At 41.7% G+C, this 22,596-nt stretch overlaps 1 protein-coding gene across 1 annotated transcript in view; it reads right to left on the reverse strand.

Annotated features, from left to right (window-relative positions):
* The window catches only part of clpb (ClpB family mitochondrial disaggregase), a 34,443-nt gene continuing 11,847 nt past the window's right edge, over nt 1-22,596 (reverse strand). The window contains exons 4-16 of the mRNA XM_084350108.1: nt 21,901-22,004; nt 20,239-20,367; nt 14,995-15,092; nt 12,593-12,707; nt 7,106-7,183; nt 5,060-5,115; nt 4,813-4,857; nt 4,256-4,417; nt 4,013-4,169; nt 3,679-3,752; nt 3,422-3,541; nt 1,578-1,682; nt 1-358 (exon numbers count right to left, since the gene is read on the reverse strand). Of these exons, the coding sequence (XP_084206234.1) occupies nt 161-358; nt 1,578-1,682; nt 3,422-3,541; nt 3,679-3,752; nt 4,013-4,169; nt 4,256-4,417; nt 4,813-4,857; nt 5,060-5,115; nt 7,106-7,183; nt 12,593-12,707; nt 14,995-15,092; nt 20,239-20,367; nt 21,901-22,004 (1,441 nt within the window). The 3' untranslated portion in view covers nt 1-160. The remainder of the gene's footprint in view (nt 359-1,577; nt 1,683-3,421; nt 3,542-3,678; nt 3,753-4,012; nt 4,170-4,255; nt 4,418-4,812; nt 4,858-5,059; nt 5,116-7,105; nt 7,184-12,592; nt 12,708-14,994; nt 15,093-20,238; nt 20,368-21,900; nt 22,005-22,596) is intronic.

The following is a 22,596-nucleotide window of genomic DNA, read 5'->3' on the forward strand; positions in this document are numbered from 1 at the left end:
TGTGTTTGACAGAGGTATTTTTATTGGTAACATCCATCTAGAACCATCCATCCTCCTGACGCTGATGATGATGATGATGATGACGAAGACGATGATGATATTGTGAGTTTAAAGTGTACATGTGTGCATAAATATCTGATACATCCTCTGTGTTTCTGAGTCAGTGTTCAGGGCTAAGCGGTGGACGGATGTCCAGTGTTCTCGATGAGCTGTCCTCCCCGACCACCTCCAGGCGCAGACTGGGCGCACTCCGCTCCTCCTGGTCCTCTGATTGGACAGACAGGCGCAGGGTGCAGCCTTTGGGCAGAAGCTCCTGCTCGTACGCTGCGGCTAACTGGTTGACGACCCGCCGCTCAACCTGAGGGATCAGTGACGAGGTTAGTTAGTTAGGCAGAGTGTAGACACTGGTTTTTAATGCAGTATGATGGTTTTCATACGGTGATGTAGAAGTTGTTTGGCTCATTGTCTCAGATTATTCACTGTAGTTTTCCTATTTTGCACTCTGAATATTTCAGTCATGAATTAATTGACTATTATTGCTTTCTACAGCTTTGCTGCTAGCTTCCTATAACATGTGGGCTGATATTGAAGATGTTCTCATTTCTGATTACTGGTCATTGTTCTCTGCTGATAGGACTGAAATATGTATGACAGAAAGGAGGCGCGATACTGGACTTTTGGCAGGTATCCAATATTTTCACACTAATTTGAAACAGATACTCACATATTTTTTTCCACATAATTGCTGACAACATTACATTTCTCTGGTAGTGAAATTAAGGTGGTATCATTTACACCTATAGCTGGCAGATGCACACATACAGTGCTTTTTAAAAAAAAAAAAATGCATTCACTGGGCAAAATAAGAAAACCACAGTTGGTTGTTTTGCGCTGTGTGTGCATAAGGGCAGCATAAACATAGACAAAAATACTAACATTTCACTAGATTATTTGGCTTATATCACAGTTATTATCACTGTGATGTGAGCTAAATAAAGCGTGAAATGTGAGTATTTTGTCCTCCCCGACATGGAAATTTGAGATGTGTTGCCCTTTCATGATTTTTGGGAATTTGCTCACTGGACTTTTTGGGTCCAGCACTTCACAAAGAATCTCATCGTTGAAGCTCAACCTCCTTCTTCTATTCAGTTACACTATAGGTGAATAATCCCCAAAAGCCCAAGGTGATGTCTTAGCCAATACATTTTAGCCAACACTGCTGTCAGTTTTACATTTTACTCACCAGCACCATTTTGAAATCAGTAGCTGTGTTGACATGGCTTCTTCAACATTAATTTAATTACGCAAGCTATAAGTCTGTAATGTAGACATGAGAACATTCAGAGGCACTTCCTGGTTGCTGGTTCCTGGTCTGCAGCAAAGCTCATCTAGCAGACTTGTTGTGTCTCCAGACGTCAGTACTGAAACTGTTCAGTAAAATCTTATAACAACTGATCAAAAAGATGTTTGACACGACTAAAACAAGACCCAGACTTCTAGGAAAAAAAGACTGTATTATAGTAAAGTTAATATAATTAAAGCCTTGTGACACCCTGGTGTGGCAGTCTGGGTCTTACCTCATGTTTGATGGAGCGTGCTCCGTAATGCATGTTATACCCGCCCGCCAACAGGTCCAGAACTGGGCGGTCCCACTGAAGAGTGATGTCATGGCGTTGCTTGGCCTAATGAGAAAGAGGGGAAAAAAAGGGAAAATAGGGAGAAAGAAAAGAAGAGGTTAACCGGGTGTGTCGGTGACAAGAGCATCATCAACGGTCCAATCAGAAAGAGAGGATGGTGGCGGAGACGTATCGAGGAGAATAATGAGTAACGAGATTGCGAGGAGGAGACAAATGCCAAAGCAGAGAGGAGATACTGTCACGCAGCATGTCTGCCAGCGCTAATCAACAGGCCCTTAATGCGCTTTAATCAAACTCCAGTCAATAGAGCTGCTCATTTAGCTCCTGATGTAAACGCTCCCTTCAATAAATACAATGCCATGTTTTACTCCAGAGAGATAAACTCTAATATTACAACACTACTAATACTGATAATGATAGCTAAACATTTAATTGATTTAATATAAGTGAGCGACAAACAAATGGCTCATGAGGGTTCTGTAATAATGAGATTTCACATACAGACATGCACACTGAAACACAACAGAGACGCTAACAAACAGATAAACACACAAATACACACACTACACACAGCAACGTACACAAGACAAAAGACGGATGCACTGAGTGAGAGTCATGAGTCAGGACCCTATCAGTTGCCTGCAGGGCCGATGTCGGCCATCAGGACAGCAGCTGTAATATTAATAATTAAATATTGATGAAGGCTCCACATGTTAAACACTGTAATCACATTATAGTGAGTAGTAGTGGCACATAATATTGATCTGTGTGTGTGTTCCTGCACAGCTCAGCGGCTGCAGGACGAAGTGGGGCCTCCTAGTCCCAGCGGAGGACACCCGTGATATAAATGCAGGGTGCTGAGAAGAATCCTTCTCGCAGATACACACAGAGAGGCTTTGTTTAGCACGCTGTTGTGCTCGTCTCTTATCCGAAACGGCATAGAATTAAACAATAATGTGACTTGTTTGTTTGGATATTAACTCTAAAAACAATAGGGCTGGGTTTTTAAATATGATTCCTGATTCATAAAATCCCGAGATCAATCTTTTAACATGCATTTACCAGTAGATGCTGGTCTGAAATCAACACCAGCCAAGCGCCAAATGTGGTGGATATTCTGTTTGGTGAATAAATCTCTGAATGCTATCCGCCACACTGGTGGGTACAATCATGTAAATAAAATATTTACCAAACACGAGTTTCACAAAGCACAGAGACAAGGGCTTCATGATGCATTCAGATAAACCTATACTCTAATGGCCATGAAGGTTGTTTAAAACAGGAATTTTTTTGTTTGTTTTTTCCATTATTTTCATGCAGAATGTTCAATAATAAGATGCAAAAATTACCCTAACCCAGAGTCAGATTATAACAAAGACCAGTTAATTCAATACTTAATTTAAACATTGCTATCTTCTATAATGCATCAGATCAATGGGTTCCTTGTAATGGTTTTACAGCACTAGTTTGCTCAGAATCTCTTTTATATCCAAGCATAATTGGTATTATGACCGAAATATCTCTAAATCGAAGCAGGAAATCAGTGGTGATACCAGCTCCATCAAACAATACATACTATAAAACAGGGTCAGGGGTTTGTTTCATTAATGACCAGCACAGAGGCTGGTAGAGTGAAAAGTGCAGATTTTGTATAAATTCACAAACAGCAGTTAACAAAAAAATATTGTTCATATCAGTCCACTAGGCATTCTGGATTGCCAGTTAACAGTTTTTCAAAGGATAACATATTGTGTACATTGTGATATACACACAGTGCTGCGTACCTTCTTGGCCCAGAAGTTGAGCTCTTTGCTGACCAGCTGCAGCAGCTCTGAGTGACAGAACGGCAGGAAGTATACAATTTCATTGATCCGGCCTAGAAACTCGTCCCTCCGGAAATGAGCCTGCGCAGGAACCAAAGAATTAACAAACAAAGCCACTCAGGCCAGTTACAGTGAAACAGTGCAGAACAGCAAACAGTTAAACTACAAGATTCAAGGTTTGTTTGTTTTTTTTTATATCGGTGTATATTTTTTTTTACCTTCAGGATCGGTCGAATAACAGATTCTTTAAACTGTCGGGAGATTTTGATGTCGTCACTTTTCTGTACATCCTCTGGAGAAAAGCACATAATCGATATTAATGTCACTTTTGATTTTATTTACTTGACCTTTGCCTACGTGATGGCTGGCAAAGTTATTTTACCTTAATTCACATCATATCATCACACCCATTTCCCAATGCAGGAACTCAATTCATTTTACAGCTGTAGCATATGATTCACGTAACAAATCCAAGTCAGTGGGATGTCGGCGTGCATCATCTACTTTGTGTTTACATGTATTAGTATGTACGTGTTGGTGTGTTTCTCTTACTGAGGTTGTCGGCCAGCTTCCTGCGGCTGACCTCTTCAGCTTCCTGTCGAAGCTGCAGCGCGTGCTGAGCGATGTCATCACTTGCTACATTAGACGTCATGATGAAGATGGCGTCTTTACATTCGATAGTCTTCCCCTTACCGTCTGTGAGGCGACCCTGAGAGAGAGATCAATTCATTAAAGTTAGAACCCCAGAAGAAGAGAACTTCAAGAAGCTGTTTGCGTTTGTGTCTGTATACACACCTCGTCAAAGAGCTGCAGCATGATCGTTAGAACATCGGGATGGGCCTTGTCTACTTCATCAAACAGGACAACAGCGTTGGGACACGCCTTCAGCAGCTTGGTCAGCTGACCTCCTTCCTCATGTCCCACGTATCCCGGCGGGGAGCCGATGAACTTGGCCACCTGAGAGACGAGAGAGGGGGCGAACAATCAAAAAAGTTAACACTTAATTAAAATACTGAGGTGGGGAGACTTGATGTGGTTCTCGAAAGTAACATAACACAACTCTGATTCACTGATTAAATCTATTCATCACCAAAGTTTGACAAAGAAGAGCAGAAAAGGGTAAAAAAAACAACATTAATTTTGGTTTATGCTTCCATTATGAGTACATAAACAGAATGAATCCAATGCGTCATTGCAGCAGAGTGATGCAACTATAACAGACACTCTCACTTGAAATGAATGAATCTCTGTTAGAGCGACACATTCAACACAGTGTGTGTGACTCTATCAAACACTCTGGCTGCTTCCTGACTTCGCACTCCCGTGTTTGGAACAGGTGAAAGGCGTCTCACCTCGTGTTTTTCCTGGAACTCGGACATGTCCATACGGATGAAACCCTGCGATCACAAGACAGGTTAACCTCCCCAAGGGTCACGACACACTACTGTCTCAGTGTGTATTATTGTGTTGAACGTGTGGTACTGATAGTTACCATGGAAACCGACACAAATTGAATTCTCTGTCATTTCTTCACTAAATTAAATGTCTGTTTTATATCTGTGAGAAGACGCTTTTTCCACCTGTGTGTGTGTGTCATACCTTTTTGATGTCCTTGTGCATGTAGCGGGCCACCTGTTTTGCCAACTCTGTCTTTCCTGTAACAGACACATCATTTAATTATTCAATTTCAAACAGGAGCTGCCTCCATTTAATTATTTGCCTTTTTAAAAATACATTGGAATGCAGAGATTTTAGTAACTCTGGAAAACAAACAGACTCATTTCAGACAGAAACACACTCTCGGTCCTTCTCTACGCGCTGGTCTAAACCCCCGGTGCCTCGCCCTCTGCAAAGCCTTCAATCATCTCCTGCTCTCCAGAAGCAGCTCACATTATGTTTGTCAGTAAAATATTCTGCATATAAATGCTCATATATGATATTGATGTCTTGTGTTTGGTATGCATATGATGTGTGTGTGTGAGAGCGAGAGAGAGTCTGTGTGTGCGCCTGTGTCTTGTTGCTGTGTTTAATATTGATGTCTCATGGCCACTGCTTGTCGCTAAAGGCAACAGAGAATATGAACACCGTCTCTCCTTCATCTATCTCTCTGGCCTGTCATTTCACCATCTTCCTCTTTTTTAGCCGTCTATCTGGCCCTCAATATCCCTCCACTCTAACACACAGACACACAGACACACACACACACACACACACTTCTTCATCTTGCTGCTGTTTGAGAACATTTGAGCTTTTCTTTTAACTCAAGATGCCCTTTAACATTGAACATCTGCTGATAGAGTTGATCTAAAACGCTGTAGTACACAGTCGCTCTAAAGAACAATTCACATTTGATGTTTTACTAAAAAACCCACCCTGTATTTTATTCGTACATGTTGTACAGTGTCCTACAGTGTATGAAACGCACATGTAGAGGCCTGTCTGTGTGGCTCTGTCGTAGCACAAAGGTCCAGACTGAGTTTCGACAGTCTCAATTCATCCCCAGTGGATATCATTAATTGAAACTGCTGGCTGTTGTTGTATTGTTAGTGTTGCTGTGAGATCTGTTCACCCTCTACTGTGTCGGGTCACAAAGAGTTTGTGTGCGATCAGCTGTTTTTGACAGCTGGTGTACCTGGAGCTGACATCAATGGAGCTTTACAGAGCAAATACTGATCAATATAAAAATGTTTTGATTGGTCCTAAAATCAAGTTTCCCACTTTTACTTCTGAACCATTAACTTCTTTTATAAATGTGCTTTTGCTTTTTTTGGACTTTGTATTGACTTCAGTTGACTTGACATGCCGTACACTCACTCACTACGTTTCCGTGCACACTTAAGTCGAGCTACGGTCATAGCCGAGACCAGTTCAGGTCCGACTAAGGCTTATACATGAAAGAGAAAATCAACTTCCAACACTAACATGTTTACACAGACTTTAAAAGTCCGGTTTAAGTCGGACTAACACAATAGTCCAACTTTTTCTAACATCATGTAAACGTAGTGACTGTTTATGTCTGTGAACATCTTTGTAGATTACTAGTTGATTGAGAAACCAATGAGCCAATCAGAGTCGTCGTGGGTGGGGCAAAATTTTGGGTGCAATTTCCGGGGTTTTCTGTCATTTAACCGGAACCTGCGTTTTCCATGGTTACATGACGCTAATACGTACGTTCACTGATTCATGAAGATCTAGCAAAAACTAATTTCTTACAATGTATCAATTCAATTGATACAATTTGGAATCACATCGCAAGCTTAATATCCAATCCAATATCCAAAAATAATCGCAATATAATATTCTTAGCCTTACTACACAGTAAATTAAGATACCTTGGAGACAAACTCATTAACTGACTACTATCTGGAGTTTCTCTAATTTGTGTTTTACAATGTAACACGTGCCTTTGTAGTCTTGTGTATTCGGTTTCTTTTGAAATCAGCAGACTGGCAGGTGGAAAACACGCTCCATTCAACAAACTTCAGGAACTTCACTTACTCAAGTGTTCTGTTTATTTTGGCAGCTACTTTTAAGGAAACTGAAGAGGGTTTTTTTGCCATCACTTGATGAGATCAAACTAGAAGGGAGGTGGATGGGGTGTGGGGTGAAAAGAGTATGGGTGTGAAAGATTTGACAGTAATTTACCAATTCCTGATGAGCCGAGGAAGAGGAACACGAGAGGATGCTCTTCATCGTACCAACCGTTCTCCTTCCTCCTGATGGCTACAGAGGGACAGAGAAAAGGAGGACTATTATTTCACTCATTTGCATTTGTTGACTTTTCTTTGCTCGCTAAGTTTCACCCAACTGAACCGAGTTGACCCGAGGGTGACGGGTATCCCAGAAACTATGATAAAAGAGTGAGAGAGCAGGGATGAGAAAAGGGTCAGAGACATTTGGTGGAAAAAAAAGCAGAAAGAAGAGAGAAAACAGAGCAAGAGAGCAAGATGAGAGACCTCCAGAAAAGCTACCCACGATGCCTCTCTTCCCCCCTCAGTCAGTGGGGCCATTAGCCAGCAGTAATTGTGTTAGCCTCCCTGGCGCGGCCATGGCGAAATCAGTTTAGCATGGATCGCAGCCTCACACACACACGCATAGACACACACGCTTGCTTAAAGAGGAGTGCCTACCCAACCCTGCCATCACCCCAGCAACCACACTCACACACATACACAAAGACAAGATGATGAGGTGGGTCGGAGGGGAGGAAAGAGTGTATTTGGCCGTGGTTTCAGCCACTCGACGAAGAAGCAGACACCAGCACAAACTCTGTTGAGAGGCCAAAAACCAGAGCGATAGGTGAGCGGGGGTTTGCCAACAGAATCAAAACGAGCACAGTGGCTCAGTAGATTATTGGTTAGCATGGCTGCCTTGAGCAGAAAGGCCCTGGGTTTGACTCCAATCCACTTCTCTGTGTTGTCTTCATGTTCTTTCTGGCTGTTTTCAGTTTTTCTGGTCTCAGTGTTGGCCTCGAGATTGACTGGAAACCTGTTGTTAGGAGCTGGTAGGCTCCAGCCCTCACATTGATAAGTGGGTATAAAAAACAGATGGACGTATTCTGATTGGACCATTAATGAAAGTTAGCATTTAAATCTTGATGACAGTTCCCTTTACGAGCTGTGCATCCACCACAAGACCTTACAGTACAACGGATGGTGGCCTTAGGGCTCGGCAACATAGCAATATTATATCATTATTGCCATATGAGACTATATAATCTCTTAGACTTTGGATATCGTGTTGTTTTTTCCTGGTTTTAAAGGCTGCATTACAGTAAAGTGATGTATTTTCTGAACCTACCAGACTGCTCTACTTTTTTTTATTACTTGCCTTTACCCACTTAGTCATTATATCCACATTACTGCTGCAGAGCTTTTATAACATTTCTTTACAACCTTTACATGGTATCATTTTCTTACAGTACTGTACATCCAGCATAATAATACATGTAACATTTTGTTGGGTCATTTTCAGGTAATAAATGACAGATGTTACCTCTCACCGTTTCTATTTGTCCATCTGAGGTGCATCAGAGTCGGTATCTAAATATCTTTACAGAGAGACTTGTATCATCTCCACTGTAAACACAACAAACTGTAATTCTGTGTTTTTGTTTCAGAGATTTGAAATATTTTAAACACAAAATATTCAATCCCTCCAAAGTTCATGACACTACTCAACAAAAAAACAGGTTAACTTTAATATAGTTTATAGGCTAGGATGGTCTTACAGTTTTTATGATTACTACCTCATTTAAAAAAAATACTTTCTCACCTCACAGGGCTTGTGCAATATTTTACATCTGTTTATTTTAGTGTATGTGACTTATTGTGTTTTGGGTACCACTGTCTACGCTGTATTGTCAATCACATACTGTTGTATCTGTATGAAGCAATAAAAATGTCCTCATGGGGACAATAAAGCGTGTCTTATATCTTATAAAGAATTGTTTGTGTTGTTGTTAGGAGCTATGACAAGAACATCCAAACGATTAGTAAAATTATGAGTATAATATGGTCGTTTTATCGACATAAAAGTGTCAAATTTTTTATTACAATTTTCATCGTTGGCCATGTTGATTCTGCCACTACAGGCCATTTTTTCTTAGCCTGACAGAGCCACAAAACATAAACCTGGCCCTCCTCTCTCTCACATTAGGCCTGTCTTTCGCTTCTTTTTGACAACTTAACCTCTGGATTGTAAAAAACTGAAAACATGGGTCCTAAAAGTCTTTGACATCTTGAAACCCTGTTCATTCAGTCTTTGGCTTTACAACTTCTGGCCAATTGTTCCTCAGGATACAAAAGTTCTCAGCATAAATGTCTTACAGTTAGCAACACTGTTTGATATAACGAGCTTAAAAAATGCCTCTCAGGGGTGTCAATTTCTTGGCACAACATCGAGTCCAGCTGGAACAAGAAAACAGGCAGGAGAACAGCAGGATTCAACTTTCTGCAACAGCAAAAGTGTGTCCAACAACAAAGCATCTTTTACCAACCTGCTGCAGCTTTGAGGCTCCGTGTGTGATGCAGTGAAGCTAAAAGACTTCACGACAGACATGAGATCTGAGTGCTAAACTAGCTACTAATAGCTGATAATCATAAAGAACAGATGCTTGGCAAGAGAAGCAGAACGAGGAAGGCAGAGAGATGGTGAGATGGTGCAGCAGAGAGGGAAGCAGCAGGAGGAGCAGAGATAAGGAGAGGAAAGAGGAGTAAGGATGTAGAGGGAGATAAAGAGGGGAAAGAGAGAGGAGTGATGGAGATAAGGAGACGGAGGACGAGGTAGAGAAACAAACGAGCGTGTCAGAGATGGACACGGAGATGAATAGTGACAAGAGGGGCTCCAAAGCTCCGTCTGCTTTATCAACGGCTGTGTGAATGACAGCGTAACCTTCTGTGTGTTTGTGTGTGTTTTAGCTGATTGAGAGCGACTTTGACAGAAGGGCACATTGACATTTCTCAGAGGACCCTGACAACAACGAGGAAAGGAAGGAGGAACAAAACAAATGAAAGCTTACTCTCACTCTCTCCCACATGCATACACACACACACACACACACACATAGCATTGTGTATTGGGCAGGTCTGGTTGGCTCTAACATGATTACAGAGGGATGATTCTCTTCAATAACTCTTAGCCCTGAGAGCTAAACCTGGATCAATCTAACCTCCTTCCTGTGTGTGTGTGTGTGTGTGTGTGTGTGTGTGTGTGTGTGTGTGTGTGTGTGTGTGTGTGTGTGTGTGTGTGTGTGTGTGTGTATCTTGCTGCTGGCCCACTGTTCATCATGAGGAGTTCAGGTGGAAACAGCCTTTTTGGAGACATGACAGCACACCAAATGTAACAAATAACAACAACCAAACAAACAAACGAATAAACAAACAAATGAAGAAATAAGTAGGTAAGTAAATAAATAAATAAATAAATAACAACAATCACAACATTGGGCATGACATATTGAGGTATAAGCTAGAATAGCACTCAATAGAGAGCATAACTCTGCTATAACCTAGAAGAAAAAAAAGCGAAATATTTGCCACTACCTGCTTCTCAAATGTGAAGATTTACTTTCTTTCGTCTGATGTTTTAAAAATGTATATCACTGTTATTGCTGAATATTTAATTTTGGACAGCTGGTCAAAAGAAAAAAGCAATTTCAAGGCATCCATCACCTTGGGTTTTGGGAAATATTTGCTTTAAAAAAAAACAAGGATAACAGTAAAGCCAGGCAGGAAATGGGGAGAAAGAATGACATGTGACAAAGGTCTCTGAGTACAATTAAGGGGTGCCCCTGTCACTATTTTCAGACATTTTACAGACAAAATGATTAACAGAAATAAGGAACAAATTCATGGAAATGGAAACATTTTCAGTTTCAGTCTCACAGACTTTTTTTCACTACTGTATGACTGTGTTGCTTCTGCGATGACATAACCTGGTCATGTTCAGCCGCCTCTTTGCTCTTTATCTCTACATCCCTTTCTCATTTGTTGCCTCCTTATCTGCAGCGTATCCCTTCCTCTCTTCCCATCTCCTCATCTCTAAATCTCGACTTCCCCTCTCTGGCTCTTTGGCTGATTCCTGCTCGGCTCACCTTTGATAAAAATAGCAAACAACACAAGTATGAATATACAGTAGACAATGTGTGTTTTTGTAAATATCTTTGCAGATGTCTGCCTCCATGTGTTCTCCTGCTTGCTTTCAGTGTGTGTGTGTGTGTGTGTGTGTGAGTGTGTGTGAGTGTGTGTGTGTGTGAGAGAGAGAGAGTGATATATTCACTGTAATACTTCTCAAAGATCAATAAGCTGCTCCTTTATCACTGTGCCAATGTCTTCTATGGCTTTCAGGACAATTTGCCATGATAACAACAATCATTCATCACCTTGCCAAAGACTACAAGTCCCACGATTCTCTCCTCCTTCATTGACTCCCAGCAAAGCTACACTGACACTTGTAAAAGCAGCTCAATCTATAGTTTGTCTTTATGGAAATGTTATTATCTCAAGTTTTTTGATGAAGTCTTGAACCAAAAATCCAAGTTGTTCTCCTGTTGGTTATAAACTCTGCAGTCTTTGCTCTCATGAAAACAGATTACAATATCTGCTTCTAGCTTTGGGAGTGAGTTGATTATTTTCACAAATCTGTCCAAGATCATAAAAATAATACACAACAGCCTCTTTCTTCACTGCAAAACCCTTTCTGAACACACACACACACACACACACACACACACACACTCTCATCTGCGGATCAATACATGGCCTCCATGGATGCCTGGTGTAATATCAGCTCTTTACTGTCTGCTGTGTTATTGTGCTCTAACTCATCCTCCCTCCTCTTCTCCATGCATTACACTTGCTCTCTTCGTCTTTCTGTCAATGCTCGGAGCTTTCTGCTTCTCAGCTACTTCTCTGCCATCTTCTCCCATCAGCGTTCCTGTCTCTTTTTTGTCTCCCATTGCCCCCATCTGTTTTACCCTTGTCTCATCCATTTTTCTCTTCCTGTCCCCGTCACTTTGCCTTTCACCTGCCCATTCCCGTCTCTGTGCATGTCGCGGAGGGGAGCACGGAGGAACGATGATGGAAAGATGCAGAAAGTGGAGGCCCACGAAGTGAAAGTGGGAACGGACAGAAGGGCGAAGGAGAAAGAGTGGGTGTGATGAGCATCGAGGGGGTAAAGTGAGAGAGAGAGAGAGAGACGGAGAAGAGAGGGAAGAGAGACCGAGAGGGGGAAAGCAGAAAGAGGAGGTGGGGGGTCTGTAGTATGTCTCCTCTCTCTGTAATCGGGTTAACTGGCGGCTCCAAGCCTGGCCTCTTCAGCTGTCACACACAAACACACACACACATGCACACAGCACCTGTGTATGCCTGACAGACAGCTCATTCATCACAATTAACCAATTACAGCCTCCGCCGGTCTGTCTGAACCCGCCTACTGCAGGAGGGAAGGGAGGAGAGCAGGAGAGAGGAAAACAGAAACACACTGAAAAGAAAGAAAAACAGAAGAAGAGGAGAACGAGGCTGTGGCTTCAATCATTTCATTACGTGCACTTGTTTGTTGGGGTGTGAGCATCCCTTTCGCTAAATGTGCATCTACCTTTTCACCTGAGTGTGTGCGTGTGTGTGTGTTTACCTGAGGCCACAGTATTGATGGCCCCCTCCTGTCCAATGATATGCTCCTTCAGCCTCCTCTCCAGGGGGAACCTCCTCCTCTCCTCCGCCTCACGCCGAGCCTGCGCCTCCTGGAACTAGATGGGAGGAAGAAAAAAAAAAAAAAAGACAAACATACAAAGAAAACAGATAAGACAGCGAATGAATCAGGAAGAGAAGCGAAATATTTCAGGGGGGAAAGCAGCAGAGTAAGAAAAATACTCTCAAGGAAAAAAACATGGAGGACATGGAAGAGTTACTTCTCTATCTCTTTATTGTCACCTTTTCCAATTCATCCCCACCACACATGCACTAAAACCAGGAAGGAGTGAGTGGCCAAACACACTCTTGAACTGTTGTGCATAGATGTGACTGAAACCGTCTAACTCAGAATCCCTTCTTGGCGTAATTATACAGCTGTTCCTCTTTTCTTTTTTTTTTTTAAACCTTAACCGAATCAGCGTTCTGAGGATAGACAGTGTGGCATGTTGTACAGATTGTAAAACCCTTTGAGGGATATTTGTGATTTGTGGCCATATCAACAAAATTGACCTGACTGGACCCTTAAGATCCAGGAAATTGTCTCTGAAAGCAGTTGGAACCATTCATCTTAATATCTTAATTTGTCCAAACAGGATATGCTTTAGCTATGTCATAATAAAACCCATGATGTTTGCACACAGGTGCCTCGTAGACAAACAAAAAAACAGATCCTGTACCCTGTAAAACATTTCAGTTAAGTGACTTTCTTCTAGCATTTTGCTTGAAAGAAACATGTCTGGTCAATAATTTTACAGCAACCTCTGTTGGGCTTTAAACAAATGTGAATATTGGTAAAAATGTATATCAATACATTATTCATTTTAAGTTTTGATGCAGTGATTTTGCAGATGATTTTTGTTACTTGAAATTATTTCATTTTCCATAATCAATCAACAATCGTTTTGTTAAATTAGGTATCACATTTTTAAACCCTTGGAGTGAAACTTTTAAAATGATCCAACATACTTTCTATTCTCTACTTCTCCCTACACTCTCTTCCTCCAACTTCATCCAAAAATTTCCCTCCCATTTTCCAGCAGTTATCCACTTTACACCTTCTTCTACCTCCATCAGCCTTCTCTCCTCTAACCCCATCTCCTCTTTTCTGCTGACTTGATCTCTCTTCTCCGAAATCTTTTCGCCCCCCTCATTTTTACACTCACACCCCCTCTATTTCTTTCTTTAGCCACCCCATGACTCATTCATCCTCTCCTCTTTGTCTCCTCAGACTCCAGCTTTTCACCCTGCAGTGGAGGCAGGCTGTTTATTCTCTCTCTCCATCTTGCTTAGCTCTGGCCTGCTGTCAAGCTGGTGGATAACTACGGATAACTCAAGTTTTATTTAAGAAAACAGCAGACCCCTCTTCTACTACTTAACCCCTGTGAAATACCAAAAGCTCAGCAGAGAGGAGTCCCTTTGCTCAGCAGATTGTGTAGCATTTATAAACCTAACTAAGCCTCAATCAGACTTCCCAATTTAAATCATATTTAAACAAAAACTGTAAAAAAAAGAAATAGTATTTTGCAGTTTACCTACAGCTTTCTTAGTGTATTTTTGGTGTTTGTGGTGATGTACATGCCCTTATTTGTGCAGAATGTGTATGTCGATTCATCTGACCAACCTGACATGAATTTAATGGGATGACAATAGGAAATACATAATTTTATCACTGCATTTTAGACCAAATACGTTGATATTAATAATGTGACATTATTTTGGAGACAACTGGAAACATCAATTGAGAAAGTGAATGATGACTATTGCATGATTATATGTTGAGTAAAGGACGCTTCTTGAAAAATCCTGTGTATTAATAAATATTACAACTTCAGCACCGTCTGTCTTGGCTGCGTGCACTGACTATTGTAATTTCAATGTAAAATGATGATAAAATCAAGGTAAAAAATAAACATTTAAACTTAGTCACAAAATTACAAAGACAAATCCGGATTATATCTCATACCATATGACAAAAATCTATATAAAGTTGATAGATAATCCAACTTCAGCAGATGTTTTTAACCTCAGTTAACCTCTACCATCTTTCACATCTCTCATCCTCAATAGCACCTGTCACTCAGTCACCGGACACACACAGACCTCCTGAGGAGAGTGTGTCTGTGTGCATGAAGGCAACTAAATGACACAGATGTCTGTAGAGTGAATTGTGCCGAGTCATTCAGACCAGGCTGCAGGAAACAGCTACAGTATCAAAACATTGTGTGTATGTGTGTGTGCATGGAAACTGATGCTGTTTTAATTGCAGAACATTCTGCACAGCTTGTATGGAAGAACAATGAAATTAGTGTTTGTGTCTGTATGAGTGTGATGAGTGTGTCGTACCTTGCCCTCCCACTCCTGCAGCACTGTGCTCACGTCTCCCTCCTTAGCGTAGGCCCGTGCTGTGTGTCCCAAACCATTGGTCTGCAGGGGGTTGGCACCTGTATGATAAACACAGACGAATCAACAGTTCAAACATTAGAAAAATAGTGTTTGTAGACACTTATAAAATCATCTTTTTATAAAATATCCTCATCTTTTACAATAAGAATGTGCACACAGCACCTCAGCAGGAGGGTCAACGCGTCGATCCAGAGAGTAGGGGTTTGGGGTGAGAGGTCACATGGTTCAGGGGTCACTGAGACTAACTGCAGTGAAGCAGGAGGGCCCCGCAATGACCCTGTAGGGGGTTTCATATCTGCAACGCGTGCCAATAACACACTCTTTGACCCCTACATCCGCACACCAATACCCGGGATTATTATACAATCTATACACACTGCAGGTTGTTGCAGGTTGGGGGCCTTTTGAGACACAAGAACACACACTTCAACACAGCAGTCGGGGTCAAATGGAGGAAATCTTTGTTAAACGGATCATCTTTAAAAAAACATAATGTCACAGCACGGGTGAAGTGTGCCAGGACTGGACAGTGGCCGGCTTGTCAGTGAGGGCAGTTAGCAGTGCCTTCTGCCCTGACCTGTGCCACCGCTCTCAGGCCAGAGTCACCAACACACTCGTGCCTCCACATGAACAATTGAAGATTTCCATCACTTAGCCTCCAACAAAAATGCAGTACATATACTTGAAAAATATACTTGGATTTTTTTTTTTTTAGGATGGAAAGCAGTCCTTCTGTAAGGACACAACATGACAGCCATCACACCACATACAAATACAAATATGCAGCTTAGGTCTACAGTAGATTCAGCCAACACATGCCCACCTCCAGGTCCAGAACACCAAGTAACAAACATTCCCTTGTCCTGAAACTCGGTCCAAAGAAGGACAAAACTGGAGGCTTTTTTAAAAAAGTCACACTCCATGAGTGAGGATTCTAGCAGCTTAACGAATGTCAACAAGAAGGGAAAATCCATGGCACTCTGATTCCTGTATAGTAAAAATAATACATATAACATTTAATAATATCCTTTACTATTTTATTGACAAGACATTTGGCACCAACTTGGCACCAACTTAGCACCAGTATAGAGAAATCCTAAACTCCCATACTAACCAAACACTCAAGCCAGTCTGAGGACGTAATGCAATTCAAGACACGAGTGACACTCCTGAGAGGAAGCGTTAGAAAATCATAGAGCAAACTCATTGGAGACATAAAATGTGTCATTCTAATGATGCGTCAGCAGTGAATACATGGAAATCTCTGTTAGATGATTAAAATGAATCACTAGCAAAACTCCTAACTCCTAAGAATTTTATCAAACCAGGTCTATCGATGGAGGTTTCCACTGTACCCTTTCAGCTGACGAGGGCAGATATTTGCACCAAAACTGAACATGACGCGGACAACCATATTAGTGACCACCGTGCTGTACGACAGGATGTTGAATGGTACATTAAGAACCAGAAGACCCATCTGAAGTTTTTCTGAGTGAGCTTCACTCAGAATACTGTAACAGTGTATGTAATCAATACAGGTGCTAGTCATTCCTATTGCTCCGAGCACCGACCACAGAGACTAATAATCACTGTGATGATTATCGATAAACCCTTAAATTTTGTGACCTGCTCACGAAGCTATCGATCCTGACAACAAAACACCGCTAACCCCCTCCATCCACCCACCAAAAACATGAGGGAGGAAAGCAATAAAGCACACATACACACACACACACACACACACACACACACACACACACAGAGGACATAATAAATAGCATCATTTAGGGCTTTAATATCAGGCCAACCCTCTGGGCCATAGCACTTTATAACAGGATCAACTCTAACGACACTCACACAAACAGACACACACAGACACACAGACACACACACACACACACACACACACAGGATCCCTTCATTAGGAGTGCTTTAGTTATGCCTATTAGGAGTCCCCTCCTCTTTCCTATTTCCTCCTCCCTCTCTTTCACTGCAGCTGGTGGGAGAGAGCCCCTGCTGCTCTTTGTGCGTGTGTGAGTGTGTCCTTGTATCTGTATTGTGTGCTTCTGTGAGCATGTGTGTCTCCTCTGGCCTCCTACCACCTACGGAGCTGTCCATTACCGAGTGCCCCTGGCCACGGGCCTGATGTGGAGCCTGGGGAGGAGCTAGAGAGCCTCGGCAGGTAGTGCGAGGGACTGTGGGCCAAGGAGAGGCCCGAGGGTGGGCCTGGAGACTGTGATGGATGGAGATGTGAGACGAGGGCCGGCGAAGGCCAAAAGAGCAAATGCACGGCTGGTAGAGTAACACGGACGCACACAAACACAGGGGAAATAACAAGGTAGAGGAGACAATGCACACATACATGAGGGGAAGACGCACAATCACACCCAAATCCTCATAGATGTCCTGAAGCTGTCACTGTTTATAAGATAGTTTTGTGATGATGTTAAAAAAAAGGTGGATAGGAGGCTACAAAAAGGAAATGAAATAAGATTTGTCAAGAATAATCAAACCTGTTTTAAAATGTGTATAAAAGTCTGTAATTAAGCGACCATTCACACAGAATCACACATGCACATGGACAGTAATGTGTTTGTGATTCAAAGCCTGTGATGCCATGATTGCTATTGGCCGTGATGGTGGCGCCAACCCCGACGAGGAACAACCCCACCCCGTCTTTAATGCAATTGTCTTAAAACAAATGTCTCTGCTTTGTGAATTTTCTTACCTTTTTAATTCAAAAATGCGTCTGCAGAACATTTGATCGAGTTAGACGAAGTGATTTGTTTAAGCGTACACAGACGCAGGGGTGAGACGGGCAGACAGAGCTTTGAATGCACCATCCATCATAAACATAAACAAGACATTAATACTAGCTTGTGTGTGTGTGTATTGTGATGGTGGTCAGGGTGTTTGATCCAAAAAATTGAGTGTTTTTAGATCAAAAAGGTATCAGCATAAAAGCTACAAATGTCCACCAAGTTAAAACTCAAACAGATGTGAACAAATTTAAACAAAAGGATAAAAGCACACATGAATATATGAATATTTTAATTCATGAAATGGAGGCTTGAGTGCACAAACACACATGCTCTCACACACACACACATACATACTGACAAAGACACACACATCCTGCGATTGTGGAGTTACCCCAAGGGCATGTTCTGTGCGGAGGTCACAGTTCAACTAGGCCGAGCTTGTTTAAGAGCTGCTCGCCTGGAAACTGAGGGGGATACTCTGCCCCGAGGGTCTGAGAGTGTGTGTGTGTGTGTGTGTGTGTCGGTGGAGCTGAGTCAACGACAGGTGCGAGTGTAATGGGGGTGAATGGAGAGGGGGTATGAACAAGTGATCAATTTCAAATGAGCTTTGTAATACTGTTTATATTACTCGGGGGTGGAAGCGTTAAGATGATGATACATGGAGAGCTTTTTAAAGCTGATGGAGACGATTCTGCCTGCAGCTCCGAAGGCTGAATGAGACCATTTAGTTTGGATAGCAGAGATTAAGGTAAGGAGGTCGGCATGTGCCGTGATAAAACTGGTAGCCTTGAGTTAGTCATTTGTTTCCTCAAATTAATAAATCGAACAATAGAATTAGTAATTCTCTCACATGAATTAACAACACAGAAACAATCTTAGTCCATAAATGAACACAAATGTGTGTTAATCCATGTAACTCTATATGCAAAATCAAACCATATGACATCAAGTGGCTCATTTAGTTTCAAATAAAATGTGTTAAAAAAAGGAGCGAAAAAGTCTTGTGAAAAGTGCCAGAAATAAAAAATGGCAAAAATCTGTTCAGGAGGATATGAGCAGAACTGAAACTTATTTTGGACAGCAGTCTTATTTCTAGTCAGGAAATCGAAATAGTTTATATTGTACGGTCACCTAGAGAGTAACATTTGAACAAAATAAATGGGAGTTTTAATGTGTTTTACAGGCAGTTTTTTTTTTATGTACTTGGACTGGAGGCTTTTTTTTAAAAGTCACACTCCATGAGTGAGGAGTCTAGCAGCTTATAAAATGTCAGCACGAAGGGAACATCCATGGCACTCTGATTCCAGTATAGTAAAAATAAAACATGTAATATTTAATAATATCCTTTACTATTTTATTGACAAGACTTAAAGTCTTTGTCTATTACAAGCAAGACACGCCTAATTTATTTTTGAATTGTTTTCCAGTGTAATTTTACTTCTACACTTTTTTTTTTTCCTCTCCAGATATGATTATCAATATGTTGGCACCAAATATTGATATTTGTATTTAAAACATGCTGTACACTGGAATGGTGGCACATGTCAACATGGACATGTTGACGTCAGTGTGTGATAAGGAGGTACTAAGCTATGACACTGTGCACTTTTTGTACACTTTCATCTCAGTTTGTGTCAAATTCTGTGAAACTGACAGCACAATGCAGTGAATAAATACATATTTCCTGCCTTTAGTGTTCTTCAGTCAGACAGATATCGTAATCAATCATTAGATGATTTTCTTGCAATGTATCGATTATCTCAGAATCTCTGTATCGTGATACTATTATTATCGGCAGCAGCGTATCGTGAATCATATCGCATCGAATCATGCGACTCTGTTATTCCCACTTCGACACCAAATATCACTGAAAACTGACCACTAACAAACACATAAACACACAGGAATATAATGAGCAAAGCAGCTGTCAAATATAGACTGACCATTACACAGCCTAACAACAGATAAAGACATTGTGTTAAACCAGAGAGACTTTTCCCTTCTGGTGGACGATATAATTGAGTTCTGTCTGTTTGTTTTAGCTGAGACTGACTGAGTTCAAGTCACAGCTGCATCTTTTTTTTTTTTGCAGTTATTCCTTATGGACTTCTAAGCAAGGGGTGGTGAAAAATCCTCCAAACTCTCCCTCGCTTTCTCTGTATTATAAGTGATCAGGATGGAGCATGTCAATCAAATCAAATCAAATCAAATCAAATGTGGAATAATGAGCCACAGCGAAGGCAAGACTACTACTACTCACAATTTAGGTGCGTGTTAGAGAATCAACTCACACCACCATGATGTAGAACTGCTCACAGAAACATCTTATTCTCTGTGCGTAAATATCTAGACCCCCAGAGGTCTGTTGTGGATTCTACAGTGAGATTAGGGATGAGGTTGGGCTGGGTGGGGTATTACATACCAGCTTCTAGCAGCATGCTGACGGTGCGGGGGTCATCAGCCAGCGTAGCATAGTGAAGTGCTGTGCAGCCACGGAAGCCGGCCCTGCTGCTGAGCCTGCTGCTGAATTCATCCTCTCTGGACACGAGTACTGCAGGATTAGGGTTAGTGAACAGAGAGCAAAACATAGAGAGAGAAGAAAGATTAGAACTAAAGACAAACAGAAATCAAACACACAAAAAAGCCTGATGGGAACATGATTCATTTAAGATTTTTTACTTTTAATGACTTTCTACTCAAAATTGATTTGTCAAAAGGAGGACAGACACGGCTCCAATTTGAGATGCAACCAGTGAAACTCTGATGATGAATTAACACACAACTTTAACTGGAAATGTTTGAGCTTCCAAATCTGGAAGAACTTTCTTTAATCTATTTACAGTCAATGTTAAGGCTCCACAAAGTGTGACAACGATAACACTGCAGACTACAAAATTGTCTTTCCTGTTTCCAGTTTTACTCGAGTTGTTCATTTTCACAGATTTAAGCTCAACTGTCCGACATGATAGAAATAATGTGCGTTGCGTTTTAAGGGTCTCCTTTGCTGCGCTCCTTACTAATAATAGGGACAGTCTATCATTCTCTCCTTACTTCTCTTTTTCATAAGAGCACTCATCTAGTGCCACTCCTCCATCATCCATTTTTATTTTTTCCGCCTCCTTCCTCTCCTCCTCGGTATCCATCAATTCCTTTCATCACTCGCACCCTCTTCCTCCCTCCCTCCCTACTCCCTCTATCCCAATAACTTTGTCTCATCCATTTCCTGACTTCCTCTCCCTCCCTCATCAGCCGACCCATTTCCTCCAATCTCTCCCTCCCTCCCTCCCCTCATCACCCCTCCAAACATCCACATCTTCTTCCTTCTCCTCCATCTTTAACCTCACCCTCACTCCACCCACCGCCGCTCTCTGCCTTCTTCCCTTCCCCTCGCTCGTTCTTTCACTGCCTTCCTCCTTTCATTTTTCCTTCCTTCATCAGTCTTTCCCTTCCTCCATCCATCCCACTCTTTCTCTCTATCTCTCTGGCAGACTCTCTCAGTTGTGTGTGTGTGCATGTGTGTGTGTGAGAGAGAGACAGGGCGGGATAATCATAGCTAACCCAATAAAGCGTCGCACAGGCCCCCCTAGCCCATCCATCAGTGTGCGTCTGGGAAACGCTTCCCCACGCTACGCCGGCCCCACGTGGACCCAAACCTGACAGCCATATAAATGTCTGCAATATACATATCCCATATAAATATGTCTGCAGAAACCCAACACAGACTAGGGGGGGTAAAGTGTGTGTGTGTGTGTGTGTGTGTGTGTGTGTGTGTGTGTGTGTGTGTGTGCGTGTGTGTGTGTGTGTGTGTGCGCGCTTGTGCCATCTTGTCTGCGTATGTGTGTGAGCTTGGAAGAAAAACTAATAAAACACACACTACTTGTCACAGAACATATAAAACAAATAATACAGAAGAAATGAAACATGTACATATATGCAAATCTTTATGCAAATCATAATGTCTCATAATATCTGGTTCAACACTTAGGATTCATATGTGTAATAAAGCAACCACACACACAAACACGTGTGATGAATGTGCACACACAGGCACAAAGTGTTTTTTTCCTTTTTTCTTTTCTTTTACCTTCCAGTGAGTGGATGCCTTTCTCCCGCGAGGTGTCGTAAACATTGTTGAAGTGATCTCCGGCGCTTGGGTCGGCACCGGCTTCCAGCAGAACCTTCACCACACTGGAAGAAAAGAAAAGACACACACACACACACATTTAAATGCGTGTAATAACGTGCACAGACGCTTTCCACAGTTATAATTCAGAATTTACAGCCACCAATGCTGAAAGATACAACCAAGTCTATGGCGATATGACTAACATCTTTGGTGATATTAATAATGTGTAGTTAACAGGTAATAAGGCCCACATACGTCCAACACTTATAAACAGCATGCATTAGTGAGACTAAAAGCATCATCAACACCTTAATAGTTCGATTATAAGACATTTTTAATCCCACTATAAAGAAACGTTTTGACAGTCTAGACCAGCCATCCCCGAACTTCAGAATGACGTGGCCCAATTTGAAATCAGAAAATCTTCTGTGGCCCACACAAACGCAGATCCTGTCATTGACGCAATACAAGATACGTTGTGATGTGACGAAGTCTGGTCCTCATTCAAATATTGTTGCCCTCCAAAGCCACGTACTGACCTCAACCTGCACCACTGCTTGCATATTAACAGGAAAAAGACTGTAACACAACACCGGATAAAAACAGGTTGAATAAATAGTGAATAATTTGTAATTTAACTACCTCGTTTCACCA

This window comes from Pagrus pagrus (assembly GCF_965226575.1).
Source record: "Pagrus pagrus genome assembly, chromosome: 4".
In the NCBI taxonomy this organism is placed as follows: domain Eukaryota; kingdom Metazoa; phylum Chordata; class Actinopteri; order Spariformes; family Sparidae; genus Pagrus; species Pagrus pagrus.